The sequence below is a fragment of the Geotrypetes seraphini genome, chromosome 8 (assembly GCF_902459505.1).
Source record: "Geotrypetes seraphini chromosome 8, aGeoSer1.1, whole genome shotgun sequence".
NCBI classification, from domain to species: Eukaryota; Metazoa; Chordata; class Amphibia; order Gymnophiona; family Dermophiidae; genus Geotrypetes; species Geotrypetes seraphini.
In genome coordinates this window covers 130,662,056-130,680,050 of record NC_047091.1, presented here as the reverse complement: position 1 = coordinate 130,680,050, position 17,995 = coordinate 130,662,056, and the positions used below count along the sequence as shown (strand labels likewise).

The 17,995-nt window shown below is 45.2% G+C and overlaps 1 protein-coding gene across 2 annotated transcripts in view; it reads left to right on the top strand.

The window, feature by feature from the left end:
- Positions 1 to 17,995, top strand: part of RSPH14 (radial spoke head 14 homolog) — a 189,489-nt gene that overhangs the window by 159,501 nt on the left and 11,993 nt on the right. For both annotated transcript variants that reach the window (XM_033955836.1, XM_033955837.1), the window contains exons 4-5: positions 11,604 to 11,829; positions 17,755 to 17,891. In XM_033955836.1, coding sequence (XP_033811727.1) covers positions 11,604 to 11,829; positions 17,755 to 17,891 — 363 coding nt within the window. The remainder of the gene's footprint in view (positions 1 to 11,603; positions 11,830 to 17,754; positions 17,892 to 17,995) is intronic.

Genomic DNA, 17,995 nt, shown 5'->3' with positions numbered 1-17,995 from the left:
CAAATAGGCTATTTATATTTTATGGGCTACGCAAAAGTGAAGCAGCCTCAAAAGCTACTATTGCCTCTTGGATTAAGGAAGCCATAGGAGCAGCTTACCTTCTCAATTGGAAAGAGGTTTCAGTGGGTCTTGGAGCTCACTTGACTAGATCACAGGTGGCTTCTTGGGAGGAAGAAGCCATGAGAATATCTGATGTTCGGACCAGGGGATATACTGCCTTTGGCAGAGCTATGATGCAGGGTGCCTTTTCTTTCTCCCACTCAGTGTGATAGATGGTAGAGTCCTGGTATTCGTTAGCTTGAAGCTGCCCATTCATCTTTATTTAAACATACATTTTTAATGTTCTGGGGTCTATAGAGGTTTCCCTGGTTGATAATGGGTTCCATGTATCAATAGGTTCCTTTGGTTAGTTCTTATTTTTGATATTAGCACACTGGGAATATTCTTGGCTGCACCATCTATTATAGTAATGCCATGGGAATTTTTAAGTCTCTGCATTCATTTGCTGTAATGGGAACATAAACTATGAGTTTGATCTGGTCTAGTAGGACTTAAATCATCGTGGAAGGGTAAATTTCTCCTTAGGGCTCCTTTTACTAAAGCCGTGCGTTAAATTGCCGCGTGCACTAGATCTTAACGCCAGCATTGAGCTGGCATTAGTTCTAGCCGCGTAGCGTTGGTTTAACGCACGCTAAAATGCTGCGTGCGTTAAAAATGCTAACGCAGCTTAGTAAAAGGAGCCCTTAGCTTCCAATTGGCAATTTCTGGCACTATCACTTGCACTAGACACTATATAATGCAATGCTGGGAGGGCAATGAAGAAATAGAAGTTGTGAATAAATAAAATCAGAAGTGGGCAGACTGAACACCAAACCAAGTCTAGAAGTGCTTATTTTTCTTGTCCATTTCAGGCCTATTCCACAGTTGCTTGCTAGCATTGGACTCCTTTTACTAAACAGTACTAGAGGTTTTTTAGCATGGGCTGGCGAGGTAAATTCTCTGACATTCATAGAATTCCTGTGAGCATCGGAGCATTTACCTCGCTGGCTTGCGCTAAAACCCTCTAGCACCGTTTAGTAAAACCCAGTGATTGTCATTCAGAGTGTGAAGATGACATGTTGATATTTACACATCATTAAAGGTGGGCATTTTGAACTTTAAAACTAAACTAAACTAAACCTTAGGCTTATATACTGCATCTTCTCTATAACAGTAGAGCTCGGCACGGTTTACAAGAAAATTAGAAAGGAGAATGGAGGGGGGTCACGTGATGCACTTCACCTAGGAAGACGTGCCTGTGTATACCTCTCCTGATCCCGCTGCTGTTTAATCAGCTTTTTGCCTGCTAGACTCCTTTTTAATGGCCTCTCTGTGCAAGTGCTCATCTGGAGCTTCTCCAGGGCTACACCCCGGTGCCCGTGTATCGGCGGTCTGCGAGGGATGCCGGCTCGTGCCTCGAAGCCTGCAAAGCTTCCAAGAGGCCCCGCAACACCAGTCAAGATGGCGGCTCCATCACCTCCCGCATGGGTACGGCCCTGCTCCCACTACAAGCTGAGGCGCTTGAGGAGCTTAAGAAGCATATCACCGCTTTTCTAGACGACAAGCTTACATGCCTGCAAACTACAGTGGACAGCATTAAGGACACCCTGGAAAGACAAGCCTCCTGACTTCAGCGGGTGGAAGATCGGGTGTTGGCTCACGATGATAGCACAGTAGCGCTGGAGGCTGAGGCCCAGGCACTGGAGGAGCGGTGCTGTAAGTTGGAAGACCGGGCGGAAGACCTAGAGAACTGCAGCCACCAAAATAATGTCAGGCCCATTGGGGGTCCCTGAATCAGTGACCGAAGTGGCGCTACACTTCTTGGTATCGACTTGGTTGCCCCGCGAATTGGAAATGGAGACTGGCAATGGCCCCTTGATGGTGGAAAGGGTGCACCGCATTGGGGTGCGCCGCGAAGGGGACCAGCGGCCGAGACTTGTGATCGCTCACATCCTCAATTTTGCAGACAAACATCAACTTCTGACCCGGTTTTGGGCGAAAGGCCAGGTCTGTTATGAAGGGCATCGCCTTCTGAGGTTCCAGGATTATTCCATCCAGGTATCGGAGTGGAGGAGAGCGCTGGCACCATATTGCACCCAACTCCACCAGAAGCAAATTTGGTTTGCCTTGCAGTATCCTGCTAAGCTCCAGGTCCATCATGACAACAGAGCGCTCTATTTCACCATGCCGGAGGACATCCGCGCCTTTTTGGAGGGGATTCCACGTTGAGTGACTCTCTTCTATGACTGTTATGGGCCTTCACCCTAGCAGGTGACATGTCGGTTGGGGCCAGGAGTGGATCAGACCCTCCCTTCCGGAGATCTGGCGTCTGCCCTGGGACTCGGAGTTTCTACTTTTTCCCTAACTGCTTTTCTATGCTTTTTCTGGTGATCCTTCCTTTCTTTGTTCTTTCTTAATAATCTTTCTATGACTTTTGAGACTGATGGACTGAGGGGTTGGTAGACATTATTATCCTGTGCTCTCTTCCATTTTTTTTCTCCCCCCCCCTTCCCTCCCCCTTTTCTTTGCTGTGCTGCAGGCCTCAGTGTGCTCCTTCTAGGTGCATGGGGCCCTATTGCTACCTGGCATGTGGCAGGGGTTATGGACCTGGACTAGCTGGGAGCGAAATAGTACTCACCAATTGTGCATTCTTAGTATTGGTGTGTATTTCTTACTCCTTTTTTTCTTTTCCTTACTTATCCCGTCTTTTTGCCTGTGCTGTGGGGAGCTTCTGGGCTTTCCTGGCCCTGCTTGAGAGTTGCTTGTGTTGGGGGCGGGGGGGGGGGCGGCGAGGTCCAGGTACCTACAGTACTGATGTCAATGATGTTCATTACCATCTGATCCTCTGCTTTGATTAAGGTGACCATACGTCCCGTTTTCGGGCCGACCGTCCCGTTGTCCCGACCCATCGCTTTGGGACACCAAAAATGTCCTGTTTTCAGGGACAGCGTCCCGAAGCTGTGCGCGGGGACACCAGGACAGCCGATAACTTTCCCTTCCTGCCGCGCAGATTGAAAACCTGGGCCGCCACCGCTGCTTCTTGTTCTTCCCGACGTCAATTTTGACATCGGAGAGGAAGTTCGGTTCCAGCCAATCGCTGCCTAACTGGCCCGAACTTCCTCTCCAACATCAAAATTGACGTTGGAAGAAGCCAAGAAGCAGTGGCTGCGGCCCAGCGTTTCAATCGGCACGGCAGGGAGGCAGACAGGCAAGTAGCGGCGGTACATGGGCCGGCGGGTGGGCAGGGGGGTTGAATCGCATGGGGGGGGTAGAATCTGCGGGAGGGGGTTGGTGAATCAAGCACTGGAGAGAGGGAAGGAGGCAGGCAGGCAGGCTTCGGGGGAGGGACAAAGGCAAGAGAAGACATAGGAAGGAGGCACTGGGGTACTAGGGACTCAGGATAGAGGCACTGGGGGGCACTATGGACATGGGAAGAAGGCACTGGGGGCACTAAGGACACAGGACAGGTACTGGGGCACTATGGACATGGGAAGGAGGCATTGGGGGCACTAAGGACACAGGACAGGCACTGGGGGCACTATGGACATTGGAAGGAGGCACTGGGGGCACTAGGGACACAGGACAGAGGCACTGGGGGGCACTATGGACATGGGAAGGAGGCACTGGGGGCACTAAGGACACAGGACAGGCACTGGGGGCACTATGGACATAGGAAGGAGGCATTGGCACTATGTACATGGGAAGGAGGCACTGGGGGCACTAGGGACACAGGACAGAGGCACTGGGGGGCACTAAGGACAAAGGAAGGAAGGAGGGAGGGAATAGAAAGGGACAATTGTTGGGCCTGAGTAAAGAAAGAAAGAAAGAAAGAAATGAAAGAAAGGATACACAGTAAGAAGAAAATACAACCAGAGACTCATGAAATCACCAGACAGCAAAGGTAGGAAAAATGATTTTATTTTCAATTTAGTGATAAAACATGTCAGTTTTGAGAATTTATATCTGCTGTCTATAATGTGCACTACATTTGTCTATTTTTCTATAGTTACTGAGGTGACATTGCATATTTTAAAGTCATTTGCTTTGACATCTTTGAAACCCCCCAAATATAAATGATAATTAACATTTTCTCTGCGTATAGTGTGCTTTGTAGTTTTTTTTTAATTTTAAGGTTACCGTTATGAATTAATATGAAGATATTATGTGTACATGAAAAATGAATGGAAGAAATTGGGGGCAGGATTGGGGGTGGGGCTAGGGCAGGGTTGAGGCGGGGCTAGGACGGGATTGGGGTGGGGCTAGGGCGGGACTGACAATTAATAGATGTTCCCTTTTGATGAAAAAAATAAATGGTCACGTTAGCTTTGATTCATCTTCAGTATACTTGTGGCCCTTTTCATTTCTCCTTTGTAGGATGCTGCCCACTGCACTTAGCAAATCTGGCTGCTTCTCCACCCTCATCCCAACATCAGCCCAAAACCACAACTCCATTCAGCAGTGATGTCTATCACTAAAGCCTATCTTGTCCTTCATTGCTTCTTTCCTCTTTCCCCTCTGTTTTCTACCTCTTTTGTTCTGTCTCTTTCTTTTTACCTTTTCTCTTGGTCATTTTTTGTCTTGTTTTCTCTACTGAAGTATCCAAATAGTAAGAGCGGATAGCGTAGCTGGTTTTAAGAAAGGTTTAGACAATTTCCTGGAGGCAAAGTCCATAGTCTGTTATTGAGAAAGACATAGGGGATGCAACTGCTTACCCCTGGATCGGTAGCATGGAATGTTGCTACTCCTTGGGTTTTGTCCAGGGACCTGGATTGGCCACCGTGAGGACAGACTTCTGGGCTTGATGGACCATTGGTCTGACCCCGTGAGGCTATTCTTATGTTCTTAAAATGAACCATGCTGGTGCCACTATATAAGTAACTGGTAGAGTATGGGATGAATGATGTAAACTGGAGAAATCTGTACCTCTGAACCTTAACCCACAGTCTCTCGCTCAGTGAGGCATTCTGGCAGAGATTATCATGGAACCCCTGCCAGTGGGGGAGATGAAGTCTCCCCACCCAAGAGCACTGCTGCAGCAAACAAAACAAGATTTTAAAAATTGGCTTTTCAGCTTTATTCTTTTGACTGTTGTTGGGAGGGAAAAAAAGAAAAGATAGGCCCCGACAAAGTAAAAGTCAGACTCTGGGTCCAAGGGAAGGTGTAGTACTTTTGCCCAGTGGGTGTTGAACTGGTGCCTATGGATCCAATCGGTGAGTACTCCTATGGGCTTCTCACAATGTGGCAGAGCTGATTTAAGGCAAAATGGGCTACCATTACCCCCCCCCCTTCCCAGTTGATCATTCCAGCCACAGTTTCTGTGGCTTTGGTGGTAAAGGCAGCCATCTTGTCTCTCTCCCATTCAAATGTGGCACAGCTCAAGGAGAAAGGTGCACTCAGAGTGGGGAGCAGGTGGATTCTCTGCCCATCCAACTCAAGTAATAGGTTTTGGGGGTTCCCAGGAGCCAGTGTCCAAATGGCTTCAAGCCATGTATTTATTTATTTAATAAACTTATATTCTGCTTATACGTAAGCAAATTTAAAAACAAACAAACAATCATAAGATAAAAACACAAAAAAACAAAACAATATACAGATAACATTTCCATTAATCACTTCGTTCATGTAGTCACTGCTTCTTAATAACTTAAAAAGCTTCTGTAAAAAGATGTTTTTAATAATTTTTTAAAACTCTGTAAGTTATTATTCATTCTCAATTGAACAGATTATTCCAAAGTTTCACCACTGCCACTGAAATAGTCATAGCTCTGGTGCTATGTAGCATGCCTCACATGCTGTAACTCATCAACAGATAAACACATCGTGTTCTCCGGTCTTAAGGATCGACAGGGCTGTCGTAATGTCACAGTATGCAAAAGATACCACAGTATTCCATGGTGAATTGTTTGGAAAATCAATATGAACACCTTAAGCACTACTTGAGATTTGAAAGGTAACCAATGCAATTTTTGTAGTAAAGGTGTCACATGCTCAAATTTATTGCCACCAAAGATTAAATGTGTTGCAGTGTTTTGAACCACTTCTAAAGATCTACAATTGGATGATGACATACCCAAATTACAATAATCCTGAACTACAAGACAAAAATTATATGGGTTTTAATCTACTCAAAAGCTGCAGCTGAAAGAAAGCAGATTTAATGACAGATAAAACCTGATCCTTCATGGATAAAAGAAAATCTATCCAAATGCCTAAAACTTTCATTTTCTTTTGCATTGTAAGCACCATGCTATCATGGAATGTGTACACAGACACTGGAACGAGGTGACCTTCAAACTGGCGGCCTCAACCCTGACCATTCAGGGTGTTGAAATTCTAGTGACCCTAGCCCATGGCTCCAACAGGTCTAGGCAGTTTAGCAGGAGTTTGGGCCTAGATTGTGCCCTATTTTCTGCTGTATCATTGTTAGGGGACACATGGGGTCTGGATGAAGCAGTTGTTTTGGGGAACCCTCCGAGTTTACTTCATACTCTTCGCGCTGCCGTTGGGGGAGGTTTGGGGGGGTTGTAACCCTCCATTATAGAGTAAACTTAACTTTTTCCTGATATTTTAGGAAAAAGTTAAGTTTTCTCTATAATATGGGGGGTTGAACCCACCACACCCTCCCCCAACGGCAGCGCAAACAGTCTGAAGTAAAGTGTGGGACCTGTGGGGGGGTCCCCCCCCCCCCGTCGGAGCTCTTTCTTTAAAAGTCACTTTTTAGGCGTTGCGCTGGTGTCTTGCGCCAAATTGTCAGCGCACTGAAGTCTTGCATGCTTTTGTCCCGTCACCATTTTTTTTAAGGTTCTCCATGGAAGGTTGCCTCTCCAGAGCTGAGGGGCCTCTATCTCCGTAGGTGGTGCAGTTGTTCAGGTATAAGAAGCTCAATCAGCTCAGTCCTTCACATTTTAGCAGTGGCTCAGGTGGAACCCTCAGATGGGGATCTCATTTTGGAGGGCTTTCAGAGGCCATCCAAGGCCTTCCTACTTCAGAGAGCCCTATTTTAGATGGTCCTGATTGAAAGGGAAATAGCAGAGGGTATTCTTCAAAGAACAAAACTCCTGAGCAAACTACCCATTTATGTATGAGGAACTGGACAAGTTGTTCCATTTCCATAAGGTAGATGCTCTGATCATGGTATTGGCCAAGAAGATTACTTTTACCTGCATTTGTGGAGGCATTGCTAGGAACTGAAACACATTTGTCAGGGAGGACAAGACCATACAAAAAAAAAAAAAAAAGTTTTTGCTTTAGTCTTTACTAAGGAGTTGTCAAGGAGATACCCATGCTGGAAACACTTTGATCATGATAATTCATAGGACCAGAAGCAAAGCACTGTGAAACTGGAAGATGTAGAAGACTAAACTGATGAATTAGTGAGTAACAATTCACTAGGAATAGATGATATTCACCCCAGAGTTCTGAATGAACTCAGATATGAAATTGTAGATGTATTAATCATATACTAATCATAATCTTTAGCCTATCATTAAAGTCAGCTACAGTACCTAAGGATAAGAGGGTGGCCAATATAAAAACAATTTGCAAAAAGGACTCCAGTGAGTAGTGATCCTGATTTCAGTGTTCAGCAAAATAGTCAATGCTCTTCTGAAAAAAGTTACTAGGCACATATATGGACATGACTTAATTTTTCTGTATTTATTTTTATTTGAAAAATGTATATGCACAAATCCAACCAATGCAATTTTAAAAAACCCATAATATACAATACAAAAAAACACACAACACGGCACAAACACCAAAAGAAAACATAATTCAAATCAAAATCAGCAATCTCTCATAATTGAGGAGTTTGTTTAGTTCAGTTAAAAAACAGGCATGAGATTTCTTCAATAATCTATGCAAATGCTTGTTAAAATAAGTAGATTTTAAATCTATCTATGCTACGTAGTCAGTTTTGATTTTGATTAACTTGGGAAGTTTATTCAAGTTGCAGATCAGTCACAGAAAAGGTAAACAGGCTACCTTAAGAGATGGTACTGTCAGCAAAATACCAATAACTATCTTCAAAGTCAAAGGACATTATATAAAATCAGCAGCCTAAGTAGCCCAGTTCATGCCCTCAAATAGCCTTAAATATTAACAGACATTCCTTAAAGGTCATATGATAAACTATCAGCAGCCAGGCAAGCATTTGAATCAATTGAAGGCAAAACCTGCTTGAATTTAGCAAAGTGAAGATTTGCTTTACCAATCTATTACATTTTATTTTTAAAGTGTTAATAAATATGTGGATAAAGGTAAGCCAGTATAAGGTACATGTGGTGTACAATGCATAGATTTTCAAAAGACATTTGACAAAGACCTATTAAGGAAAAAAAAAAGTCAGGAAATAGAAGGTAATTCCCTATTGTGAATTGGTAAACTAGTTGAGATAGTTAACCTAGAGGAAGATAAATGTTCAATGGATGAGTGGAGATAGGTAAATATTGGAGTTCCCCAGAAATCTAGATACCTAACCTAAGACCACTATCTAGATACTTAACCAGAAAAAGGTTAGGACAGCCTTTTTGCTGTCCTAAATTTATCCAAATAACTAACTGGATACCTCTAGGATTGCCCTCACTTTACACACAGACCACCTCAGCACTATCTAGATCAGTGTTTTTCAACTTTTTTACACCCATGGACCGGCAAACTACTGGGACTAAAACTTAAAAACCCATTTTCCGCACTATCTCCGTGAGCTCGGTCCCCGCAAATCATCTGATCCCATCTGCACAAGCCTCAGCTATGATTTTATATTGAATGTATTTTATTAAAGTATAAAAAGAAACAATATTCTGTACAATTGTCATTTTATAAATATAAATAATATAGAGCAAGGATCAACAAAGCCCCTGTCTCCCTTCCCCTTCACATATCCCCTCTACTATCAAGAAAACTGAATAAGCCAAATTATTACAGAATGCTACACAGAAATATCATGCTAACAGAATACTGCAGTCACACATGTCAGGAATAGTGTTAGGGGAATGCAACTAGGGCAACAGCCCCCTGATCAAAGAACACCCTAAGCCAGCTGGAAGCTAAAGAAGCACTGCCTGGGCTTTGCAGTCCCCAGTTATGTCTAACACCAGCTCTAGCAGGATATATATTTCAAATCTGATATATTCTAATCACAAAACAGAAATAAAATTATTTTTTTTCTACCTTTTGTCATCTCTGGTTTCTGCTTTCATCTTCTTTTCACTCTCTTCCCTCCAGCGTCTGCCCTCTCTGTCTCTTCAATCCAGCATGTGCCCCTTCCATCCACTGTCTAGCCTCTCCCCCTTCCATATGGTATCTGTCTTCTTTCTATGCCCCTTTCCCCTTTCCATCCAGCTTGTGCCCCCTCTCTCCTTTTTACATGATTCATTCCAGCTTCACTGCTCTCTTCATTTTTATCTCTCCTACACCAGATCTAGCATCATTGTCCCTCTCTGCTTATTTCTCTGCTGTCCCCTTCCCATCATCAATTTCTCTACTTTCTCATGCCTGTCTCTCCCCTTCCCCTCCTCTAATCTCCCTGCCAGCTGTTTCCTTCCTTTTTTCCTTCTCCCTTCCCTCCTCCTCCTGTCCAGCAGTAACTCTCCTCCCTTCCTTCCCTCCCAGCAGCATCTCTCCTTCTTCCCTCCAGGTCCAGTAGCAGCTGTCCCTTTTTTCCTTTGTCCAAAAGCTTCCCAGACTCCTTTCCCTCCTCCCCTCCCAGCTATATCTACAAACTTTAATCTCTCCTTATCCCTGCAGGTCCAATAGCAGCTGTCCCTTTTTTCCCCTTGCCTAGCAACTTCTCATACTCCTTTCCCTCCTCCCCTCCCAGCAGCATCTCTCCTTATCCTTCCCTCCAGGTCTAATAGCAGCTGTTCCTTTTTTCCCCTTGCCCAGCAGCTTCCCAGACTCCAACAGTGGATTTCTCCCCTCTCAGTAGCTCTCCTTACTTGCTAGCACAGCGATTCAGGAAGGCAGCCTCGGGTCCTTTGTTGGGTCGCACCGCCTCTGAGGAAAGAGGAAATTGCATCATCAGAGACAGCCGTGACTCAGCAAAAGCCCCAAGGCTGCCTTCGTGAATCGCTGCGCTGGTAAGTAAGGAGAGCTGCAGAGAGGGGAGAAAGCCACTGTCGAAGGCTCCCCATGATCTCTTCTGCCCAGCGCGGACCAGCTGAAAATATCTCGATCTTTCCGACCCTGCATGGACCGGCAGGAAACTGAAGTTAATCAATCTCGCCGGCCCTGCGCAGACCGTCAGAAATTTCCTGCGGACCGGCACTGGTCCGTGGACTGGCAGTTGAAGAACAGTGATCTAGATCAGTGTCTTGCAAATTTCCAGAAGCTGCGGTGCACTAAACCCTGTGCATCCAGAAATGCATGAGCCACCATTGGGGGCAGGGGCAGGGTGGGGGGGGGGGTGTGTGCTACAAAAAGAAAGGCACAGAGAAGCATAGGTGTTGGTGAGATGCAAGAGACACGTCCTATAGGCAGTCAGCTGGTGCCAGCGCCTCTCCTCGCTGGCATCTCGCAGCACACCTGGAATCCGCGGCACACAGTTTGCGATACACTGATCAAGATAGTGCAGAAGTTGTATTTAATATTCAGTGGCACTATCCATATACGAGGGAATGCTGAAAAGTTTGCAGCCCAACCAACTTCCTAAATTCTGATTGCTATTTTGCCACTGTAGCTGAAAAAGAGTGCTATCTTATTTCATTAAGTGCCAATTTGCAGAAATAAAATTCTATGTTTTGACCTTGTTTCAGATCATTGATTGAACCATGTCCACATCATTCTCTTCTTGGAACTTTTTAGCACACCTCTCATACCATAGTGCTACAGAATACCATAGTGCTCAGAATACCATAGTGCTTCATCGCGCCGAAGAAAAACATTCTTTTAAAGGGCTCCGATGGGGGGTCTTGGTGGGGAACCCCCCACTCTACTTAATAGTGATTGCGCTGGCGTTGGGGGGGTTGGGGGGGCTATAACCCCACATTATACTGTAAATGTAACTTTTTCTCTATTTTTTAGGGAAAAAGTTACGTTTTCAGTATAATGGGGGTTACACCCCCCTCCAACGCCAGCACAATCCCTATTAAGTAGAGTGAGGGGATTCCCCACCAAGACCCCCCCGTCGGAGCCCTTTAAAAGAAGGTTTTTCTTCGTCATGATGAAGTCCTGCGCTGAATTGTCGATGCTCGTTTGTCGGCGTGCGTCTGTCTCGCGCTCATAAGAACCTTCACCGAACCAAGATAGGTGGTCTCTCTTTGGAAAGTGACTACAATGTATGTGGGCTATTCAGTATGGCCCCTAGAATGAGAGAAAAGCTTGTAATACCAATATTCCTCAATTATTAAAAAAAAAAAGAAAGTATCTACAAACTTTAATCATTGTTTTAGTCACTCTGCAACAAAGATGTCTATTGGAAGGAAAGAGCTGAACTGATACCAGTCATTGATTTGTTACTGGTTAGATATCACTGTTGGTCAACAAATAATGCTTATCTCCAGAATAAGATCAGCAAAGTACGCATAAGGCTGAGTTTTTTCTGTATCATCTTAAATGTTTCATAGGTTCTGCAGGACTAGTGGAAGCCCAACTGATTGCCCAGTTTGTGCTAAAGCTAAAGACAGAGTTGGAAGAGATCCAGGAGTTGATACTGGACACACTGCATTTCTGCCTTCGGGAAGAAGCATCTCAAGCCCTCAATGCTGGTGCAGTTACTGTTCTGAAAGAGAAACTCAGCCACTCATCAGTGCCCATCAGGAACAAGGCTGCCCGTGCTCTAATGGGAATCATGTGAGTGAGGAAAAGACATGACAGTCCAGACCTAACTCTGCCACTGGGTTTCAGCGTAGAAGACCAAAATCCATACAAGAAAACGGTCCTAAAAGGCAGGATTTAAAAGTTATAGGAAACATTTTGGAATCAATACAATACCATACAAGCTCATAAGAAAAAATGCTACCCAGAAAATACAATATAACAAGTATCAGTCCCTTTTTCTGCTATTATCCTAGATATGCTGCTATAGGGATAAGTACTGTTTCTGCCAATTTTCAGGAGCACGGTCCAGATAATACCACTGAAAATGTATTTAGATAATCTTGGAAAATAGAGCCAGGGTAGAGTAAGGTTGGAGTTTCAGTATTCTGCCTATCTCTACAGACAGTTGGCAATATTTAACCACTATTCATAGAACTACATAGATAAATATTGGTCAGCTAAAAGGCTGTCCTAACTTAAAACGCATAGAGGGGCATAATCGATAGTGTGCCTAGTGTGTAAGATGTCCACAAACCTAGTAGGAAAAATGGCCATTTTCAAACGTCTATCTTTTATTTTTGAAAATGAGCTAGGTATAAGTTTTGGTCCTTAGGACGCCTACCTTTTTTGCCCATTTTCAAAAATAAAAATGTTCACCTGAAAAACACACAAAAGCAAGTTTTATAGACGTACCCACCAATTACCTTGTCTGATCGCAGCAGAGGAATCCCCTTCAGCTGAGCCAGTTTCAGGGATTCCTGGCAGCTCAGCTGATGGGGATTCCCCCTGCCAGGATCAGCTGAGCCACAGAGCCCTACATCCCCGGACCCCCTGTACTTCAGATACAGGACTTCCGACGCAAGTGGGGATTATGAGAGGAGCCGCCGCCGCGTCTTTCAACTAAAAAATACAATACGGCAAGGCACGCAGGGTGCAGGGCAGACCGAAGCTCCGAATTGAACTGCCAGTTGGCTGGCTCCCTTGCCGGAGTTATTTTTCAGTTTACAGGTGCCGCAGCGGCTCCTGTCACAAGCCGCACCTGCTTTAGAGAAGACTTCCGATGCAGGTGGGGATCGTTAGAGGAGCCGCGGCGGCACCTTTAAACTGAAAAATAACTCCGGCAAGGGAGTCGGCCAGACTGCGGGAAGATTAGGGGGATGGAGAAATCCTGCTGCTGCACAGGGAAATGGAGGGGGAGGGAATGCTGTGGCTGCTGCACAGGGAAGTGGAGGGAGGGCAAAAAATGCTGCTGAACAGGGAAATGGAGGGGGAGGGAATGTTGTGGCTACTGCACAGGGAAGTGGGGGGAGGGGAAAAATGCTGCTGAACAGGGAAATGGAGGGGGGAATGCTGTGGCTACTGCACAGGGAAGTGGGGGTACGGGAAAAAATGCTGCTGAACAGGGAAATGGAGGGGGAGGTAATGCTGTGGCTGCTGCACAGGGAAGTGGGGGGTGGGGAAAAAATGCTCCTGAACACGGAAATGAAGGGGGAGGGATGCTACGGCTGCTGCACAGGGAAGTAGGGATGGAAAAAAATACTGCTGCACAGGGAAATGGAGGGGGAGGGAATGCTGCTTCAGCTTTTGCATGAGGAAGTAGGGGGGAGGGAAAAATGCTACTACACAGGGAAATGGAGGGGGAGGGAATGCTACTTCGGCTTCTGCACAGGGAAGTGAGGGGGGAGGGGAAAAATGCTATTGCACAGGGAAATGGAGGGAGAGGCAATGCTGCAGCTGCTGCACAGGGAAGTAGGGAGGGAGACAGAAAGAAAGGAAGAAAGACACAGGGGCAGGGAGAGAGACAGCCAGCCAAAGGAGGCCAGGGAGTGAGACAGATAGAAAGAAAGACAGCTGGAGGGAGAGAGACAGAAAAAAAAGACAGTGGTAGGGAGAGAGACAGAAAGAAAGATAGACATATATTCTAGCACCCGTTAATATAATAATAACAACTTTATTTTTGTATACCGCAATACCACAAAACAGTTCAGAGCGGTTTACAGGGGAAGAGACTGTACATATACAGCGAAGTTACAGAATATCAGAAAACAGTTCAGAGCAGTTTACAGGAGATGAGAACTGTACATATGCAATGAAGGTACAGAGAATTAGTTATCAAGTGTATGGTATAAACCAGTGGCAATTACAAAATGATCCAATAACTGTTGCAAGGGGGGTGCAGAAAGGGGAAAGGAAAAACAACTGGGGAAGAGGAGGAGGAAGGGTAGGGAGGGAGGCGAGGTTGAGATTAGTAGTTTGGTTGGGAGGGTGGGGGTTAGAGGAATTTATCAAAGAGGTATGATTTGAGAGATTTCCTGAAGGATAGATAAGTTGGGGCTTAAAGACTAGTTGCTTATAAACATCTTTGTGAATATCTCAAAATCCTTTTTTTTAAATCACAGTACTTCTCTTTGTTTATTGATGTTCAGACCCATAGCCAACATGCATATTTTGCAACAAAAGTCTGTATCAGGGCTCGGTCTTCTACAAAAACCCCAATATATATATTTATATTTATTTATTTAATTTGTTTTCTATCCCGTTGTCCCCAAAGAGCTCAGAACGGCTTACAGGTTAAACATACATATTATATACAGTATATATGTAGTATTAGGTATAAAATAACATTTAAACTAACATTTTGTGAAAAGATAACTTCTAAAATATTCATAGGGCTCTTTTTATAAAGGTGCATTAGGGCCTTAACGCGCAAAATAGCGAGCGTTAAAATGCCCCGTGCGCTAGCTGCTACCGCCTCCTCTTGAGCAGGCGATAGTTTTTCGGGTAGCACGTGCTATAAAGCCATATTTTGCTATTAAGATAGATATGGGAAAGCCACTTCTTATCCATGAGTTTGGCAGCATGGACTCTTGCTACTCTTGGGATTCTGCCAGGTGCTTTTGTCCTGGTTTAGCCACTGTTGGAAGCAGGATACTGGGCTGGATAGACCATCTGTATGACCTAGTATGGCTATTATGTTCTTATGAGAAGGTTCCCCAGATTGATGTACTATAGGTGATTGCAAATAAATAGCCAGATAGTGGTACTGAATATACAGAGCATGTTTAACATGGTGACGTAGCCAGACCAGGGCCGTATTAACCAATACGCCCAGTAGGCACGTGCCTAGGGCCCGAAATGGTCAGGGGGGCCCGAAGAAGGAGGGCATCAACATTGTTTTTCCAAACGGTGATGGGCCCCTCCAGCATCGATCGGCAATGCCCCCCCCATCCGATCAGCAACACGGGCCCCCCCTCAATCGGCAACGCAGCCTCCCACATCGCCGGAAAGTAAGACAAGCAAGCAACACGGGTAAGAAAGGCAAGCGGTGCTGCTTGCCCAAAGCTTCCCCCTGACGCAGATTCCTGTTTTTGCCTGAGTGCTTCAGAGGGAAGCTTTGGGCAAGCAGCACAGCTTGCAAAATTACAGTTCCTGTTGACTTTCTTACCCATGTTGCTGGTTTGTCTTACTTTCCATTGATGGGGGGCCACGTTGCTGATTTGGGGGGGCCCGCGTTGCCGATCGATGCTTTGGGGGGGGGGGCGTCACCGTTCTAAAAAAAAAAAAAAAAAAAATCGGAGTGAAAGGTGAGTGGTGAGATGGGCCTGGGGTGGAGGTAGAGAGAGAAGGGGGCAAGGCAGAGCAGGGCAGATGATGGATGTGGGCAAAAAGGGGCAGGGCAGGACAGATGATGGAAGTGGGAAGAAGGGAGACAGAAGGGAGCAGGGCAGATGATGGAAGTGGAGAGAACTTGTGCCCAGCCCTCACCACTGCTACTGCTTTCCCACATGCTGGATGGGGGAAAGAAGATAGTTAGTGAGATAGTGGAGGGGTGAAGGAAAGGGGTAACAAGCTGTGAGTATACACAGTGAAAAGAGGAAAACTGAGGGCTGAATAGTAAGAAAGAATTTAATTTAGACAGAGGCAGAAAATAGAGAAGGAAGACCATAGAAGAAAAGGAAAGGGAAGAGAGAGGAGAGATATGCCAAAGAACGGGGAATGACACAGAGATATCACATCTGAGTGAAGGAAATGAGAAGAGAGATGCTAAAAACCACAGGGGGGAGGGAAGGAGAGATGGAAGGAGAGAGATGCCAGACTATGAGGGGAATAGAGGGAAGGTGATGGATGCCAGACAAAGGGGGGGGGGGGGTGGAGGCAGGAGCAAAGATGGCAGAGGGAGACAAACATTTTCTGGAAGGGGCAGACAGTGGATAGAAGGAAGAGAAGATGAGGAAAGCAGAAACCAGACAACAAAGGTAGAAAAAAATTTCTATTTATTTATTTTTGATTTAGGACAAAGTATTATTGTAGCTGTGTTGATAATCGTTTATTAATAGAAAATGGAATTAAGATGATACTGTCTATTGAACTAATTTAAATATATTTTTTACAAATTCAGAGACCATAACTCCTTTCCTCAGGTCAGGACAGGGATACTGGAATGCGCTCCCGAGAGAGGTGGTGGAGAGTAAAACTGTGACTGAGTTCAAAGAAGCGTGGGATGAACACAGAAGATTTAGAATCAGAAAATAATATTAAATATTGAACTAGGCCAGTTACTGGGCAGACTTGCACGGTCTGTGTCTGTGTATGGCCGTTTGGTGGAGGATGGGCAGGGGAGGGCTTCAATGGCTGGGAGGGTGTAGATGGGCTGGAGTAAGTCTTAACAGAGATTTCGGCAGTTGAAACCCAAGCACAGTACTGGGTAAAGCTTTGGATTCTTGCCCAGAAATAGCTAAGAAGAAAAAATTAAAAAAAAAAAAAAAATTTAAATTGAATCAGGTTGGGCAGACTGGATGGACCATTCGGGTCTTTATCTGCCGTCATCTACTATGTTTCTATGTAGCAGTATAGTTTACTGATCTGAAGAAGAGGTTTTAACTTCTGAAAGCTAAGTAAGAAATGTATTAGTCCAATAAAATGATGGGCACTAAATTTTCTTCCCTCCTACCCAAATGCAAAATATAAATTGGTGGGCTTCCCAAAGCCCTTCCAGCTGAAGATCTCTTCCTCTAGGAAGAAAGGGGAGTTTTGTTCAGAGATGTTTGGAGGCTGCATAGAAGAAAAACTGTACACTAGCACTGGTATGGTAATCTTTGTTTGTTTTGAATTTAAAAAAAAAAAAAATAAAGTGGAAATAAAGAAGTAAATACATGGGAGTGGGGTAGGTCGGGGCATGGTGGGGTGGGGTGGGTTGGGGCAGGGGGCCCAATGTACTTGTGTGCCTAGGGGCCCTCAAAGAATTAATCCTGCCCTCAGCCAGCCAGCCAGCCAGCTCAAGCAATAGACTCTCTCTCCCTCCATTCCCATCCCCTCCAGCCTGTGCAGCAGACTTTCTTTCCCTCCCTTCCCACCCCTCAGCCCATGCAGCAGATTCTTTCTCTCTGTCTCTTCCCACCCCCCTCCTGCATACCTTTTCTTCAGGTCACTGGCAGCAGTTCCTACATGCAGCTGGTGGCTGACCCAGAAGCTTTCCCTCTGACGTGTTTGTTTTTTGCGTCAGAGGGAAGGCTTCTAGGTCAGCCACTGGCAGCATGTAGGAACCAGTGCCGGCAACCTGAAAAAAAAGTATGTGGGCTAAGGAGATGGAAAGGAGGGAGGGAAAGTCTGCTGTAAAGGGCTGGAAGGGGGTGGGAAGGGAGGGAGAGAAAGAGGGAATGTTTCTGGGTCACGTAGGACCCACTGCTGGCAGCCTTTAGCTGCTGGGTGGATGGGCCTGAGCCCAAATTGGACAGGCAAGGCCTGCCTAGGCCCATGGCTACACCTCTAGTTTAACAGCCAGGGTTAATGCTAAAAAACAATGTTGATCATGATGTTTAAATATTGAATATTGAAACAATTATAATTGTCTTCCTATTCATAAAATCCTAGACTTGTGAGCCTTAGAAATTGAATTGAATCTTGGGACATTTTTCATGAGCTAATTATTCATTCGTTTCTCCTTCATGAAACTATCAGGGTTCCTCTGGAAGGAAAGAACAAGGCATGTGAAGAAGGTGTCATACCCCTCCTGGTACAGCTCCTGAAGGATAAAGATGCAGAGGTACGGGCCAATGCTGCAGGTGCATTGATGAATGCCACAATCACCACAAAAGGTAAGACAAAGAAGGTGAGATAGGCCTGCTTCCAACCTAATCTTAGATCTGCTGCCTCTTCGTAAGGTCAGTTAAAAAGTTGGACAACAAAGAAAGAGAAATTT